A 3872-nucleotide genomic window follows, 5' to 3' on the forward strand; every position below is an offset into this window, starting at 1 on the left:
TATATGAAATTCCTACAAACATGCCAATCTACTTCATTCTGTTTAGATTCTCCGTTAACCAAACACAAATTACAAGGCAGAAGGTATATATATTTATGAGGAAAGTATTGGTAAAACAAGGACATGTGATTTGTTGCGTGTAACAATGTGCAAACTCAAGGATCTCTTCTTCAAGTGGGGAGTAGAGACGTATGGAAAGAAGAATTCCCCAAATGTCAATATCAGACAATGCAGTAGGGCTTCTCAAACCCCTTTTTTTCTTTTGGTTGGGTTATGGGTCCACCATCTAATCCGTCTTCAAACTACCCGAATGGACCACCTCTTCTTTCACTCTCCATCTTATCTCACTACTATTCCACCAAACCTCGGTTCCAGTAGTAAAAAACTTAAAGTTAGTATCCTCTAAACAACCCTAAAAAGGGTTTTGCTCCTCATTTAGAGAACCGACCCTGCAATTTTTGGCCATAATTAATTCATTCAAAAGCTAGTTTCTTTTTTTTTTTAATTTATTAAAGTCCCTGTCAAGTGTCAGCTGCCGAAACAAGAGGCAAACCGGCAGCCGCTGAATTTTAAGAAGGGGAGCCTTTTAAGTGAACCCTTAAAAACAAACAAGTCGAACGTAAAGGATCAGGATACCTTATTTCACCTCACATCATAACCAAACCACTTTAGCATTCTTCACTTTCATGGACAGCTACTGATAAGAGATATGTGATTAAGGTTTGCCTATATCCATTGACCCACCACCTCACAACAATCGTCTTTAAACAACAATAAAAAAAAAAAGGTGGTCAATGATACCATACAACTAAATTTCAAATCTCAGATTGTAAAAATTTTGCACCATTAACCCCCAAAGAGTCACCAATTTCTTCCTTTCAGGCTCATGTAGTGTCTTCCTTAATTGTCCATTAAGTTGATTGTTCCACACCTTTCTCACCACCACCAGCAGCTACATCCGTTGCTTTCGAAGGAGGTGGTTCTGCGCATGCTCTCAAAACAGCTTCATTCTGAAAGAAATAAACATTTCCAATATCTCAAAAATATACAAGGCTTGAAAATCATATCTAAAATGATTAGGCAAAAATATAATCATCCATGAGTCCCACTTTACAGGATCAACAATCTGCAAGTTCATTGGCATACCATATAAAGAGTAATTAGGCAAAAGAGGAAACAATTATAGTAATATTAACATTCGAGTTTTGCAGCACATAGATGCGTGAAAGCCAAAGGTATCACGATTCAATTCTCATAAGCCCCTTGCAACAGAAGTTATCGGACTGTTACTGAATGTAATGCAAACAGCAAAACAGAATATCACAACCTGATTTCTTTCTTAAATATGGTCATAAATGGCCTTTCAGTTGGAGGTCTGGACCTCAATGATGTCAAGGCACATGCCTAGCGCCTTGGCGTTAGACAACAAAAACACCTCACACCCTTTCCGGCGAGGGCATTTGATCAAGTGCATGCCTGGTGTACCTAGGCACTCTTTTTAGTATGGCAATAAGCAAAAGAAAAGCCTGCCTGATTAAAGTTCTCTTTGATTTATTTTATTTTATTACTTTTTTAAATAAACCTTTACTGGTAAAAAAGAAGATAGCATCAAAACCCCTACCTCTCAATATGTGAGTATTCAACAATATCGGAACAGTAAGAAATCAAGCATATTGGCCAACTAAAAAATTGCATGGTTTGTAAATAAACTTGACCACTCTTTAGAATTTATAATCATAACTATATATATATTTGGTCATAACTAGGGTATCCACCGCTGGCATCAACAGTGACTAATCCCCTCGATACAGGTGCAGTAAACGGTTGGTCATGAAATGTGCTCCATTCTCATGAGGGGGGATTGAACGCCCGCCCACATGGTTAAGGGATGAGGTGGGCAAATCATAACTATATATAAGCTTATTTTATTTATACACAAATATTCCATTATATATGACTATATATTTAAGCTTACTTTATGCATACAAATATGTATTCATATATATGTATAAGTATATATGCGTATATATTTAAATATGACTTCAATCAGGCAAGCGCTTCATTTTGTGCCTAAGGCAATATAAGAGATCTAAAGCCTAGAGTGACCTCGTGGCAAGAAAAACTGGTATATAGGCAGGCTAAGTTCCACCAGTGGCAATGCTAAATAAAAGAAATGTTAGGTTTCTTTCATATAATGGTTTAAGTCATAAGTCTATTTCACAAATAGCAAGAATGAAATAGGGATTTGAATCCATCATCCAAAGGCCACTACAAAAGTGGTCAATTACTAAAATAATGTTTTTCTCAGAATATTACATGGTTGTAATTAAATAATTTCCTTTTAGCAGACGATAAAAACTCAAGGAGTCTTTAGATCCAAGCAAATGAAAGGCCCAAAGACAATATATGATGATTCTCGTATCCAAGTGCCACCATGACTATAAATTCATGGTAAGTAGACAACCTAATGTGAGAATTTAAACTACAACTTGACCAAGTAGAATGACAGCAGTGAATTGGCCAACCAAGTCATTAGATAGAAAGTAAAAATGTCCCAGGTCGCCTGAATCCTATACTATCCCCTCTTCAGACTCAAGATTAACCTAACCCTTTCTGTGTGCTCAGCTTTGTTAACTGGACTCTTAATTTTCTTTAAAGTATCCGTATCATACACTCATATCTGGCACATATTTGGAAATTGAGATGATGGTATGATCTTCCAAACACATAGAAAAATATTTGAAGTTGCACATACCCGCATCTAACACCAACCCAGAATCCAAATAACATATTGCATAGTTCTAAACCACTGAACTCGAGTTCGCTGATTAGACACAATCTAATGGGAGGCTACCACTAAAACCCCTTTAAAAACAACACAAACGGAACTTCAGCAGACACATGCCAGTGGCCATAAAAAGGAAGAACCGTTTTGTAAGAGCTACAGGAAAGGGACACACACACACACACACACACACAAAGCAAAAAGGAAAACATTTTTCATGAATAGTAAATTGTCCTAAGATGAAATCTAAACTATACCAAATGAAGTTGAAGTCTCTAAGCTATCTTGAGCATGTATGATTGACTGTGCTATTAATTGTGGATACGAAATTTGCAACTAAGCTCTAACTGTAATAAACTATCAAATGTTAACTTGAACTTGTTCACAACCTTCTTCCACAGTTCATATTTTCCCTATAATTCTAACTACTTCCCAAAAACTAAGTGAATCAATTGAAAGCATAAAGCATGAAGCCGCAAGGCAAAAACCCAAGAAGAAGAAAGGTTGTGGCATTAAAAAAAAAGGAGAGAAGGGTATAAGGACCTGCCAAACGCGATGGAGACGCTTCTTGGCGTTGGCTTTGCGGGTGGAAGTGAGCTTAATTCTCTTCCAAACGAGACCACCAGAGTCGTGCTTCTTCACTATCTCCATCACTCTTGTTCCCCAAAACGCTCCTGCCATCTCTCTCGCCGGTCGCTGCTCCTCTTGCTCTCTCCCTCACCTCTTACCCTATTTTCCAAACTGGGCCTAAAACCCCTGTAAACCCCACCCCTGCTAACACCCGCAAAAAATAATGAGCCCAATTTTAAGAAACAAATATTTGGGATAATTCCGTATTTGGTTCTTATATTTTAATAAATCTTTTAATGTGACACTCCTATTTTGAAAATATCTCTTTTGGTACTTCAACTCTATTTCCATCTATCAATATCTCTAGTGTTAAATTTTGAAATGGTGAGCCAATTGTAGTATATAATGTGTCACAATTTCTCAAATTATTTTTTATTAAGATATTAAATAAATTATTCTAAAAATATTTTTCAAACAAAATCTTTTGAAATCTTAAATTCCTTCTTATTGAAGTCTT

General features: G+C 36.5%; 1 protein-coding gene across 1 annotated transcript; it reads right to left on the minus strand.

Annotated features, from left to right (window-relative positions):
• Window positions 1-613: 613 nt before the first annotated feature.
• On the minus strand, window positions 614-3553 carry LOC105780724 (uncharacterized). Its single transcript, XM_012605209.2, has 2 exons — window positions 3329-3553; window positions 614-1010 (listed from the first exon to the last, which is right to left on the minus strand). The coding sequence occupies exons 1-2, from the start codon at window positions 3464-3466 to the stop codon at window positions 912-914; spliced, it is 237 nt and encodes a 78-aa protein (XP_012460663.1). The 5' UTR covers window positions 3467-3553; the 3' UTR covers window positions 614-911.
• Window positions 3554-3872: the final 319 nt, after the last annotated feature.

Source organism: Gossypium raimondii, chromosome 4 (assembly GCF_025698545.1).
Source record: "Gossypium raimondii isolate GPD5lz chromosome 4, ASM2569854v1, whole genome shotgun sequence".
In the NCBI taxonomy this organism is placed as follows: Eukaryota; Viridiplantae; Streptophyta; class Magnoliopsida; order Malvales; family Malvaceae; genus Gossypium; species Gossypium raimondii.

Excerpts from the sequence above, each read along its gene's own strand:
- LOC105780724 (XM_012605209.2), bottom strand. The coding sequence starts at position 3,466 with ATGGCAGGAGCGTTTTGGGGAACAAGAGTGATGGAGATAGTGAAGAAG. Across the intron at positions 1,011-3,328 it reads GTCTCCATCGCGTTTGGCAG|AATGAAGCTGTTTTGAGAGC; the intron begins GTCCTTATACCC and ends TATTTCTTTCAG.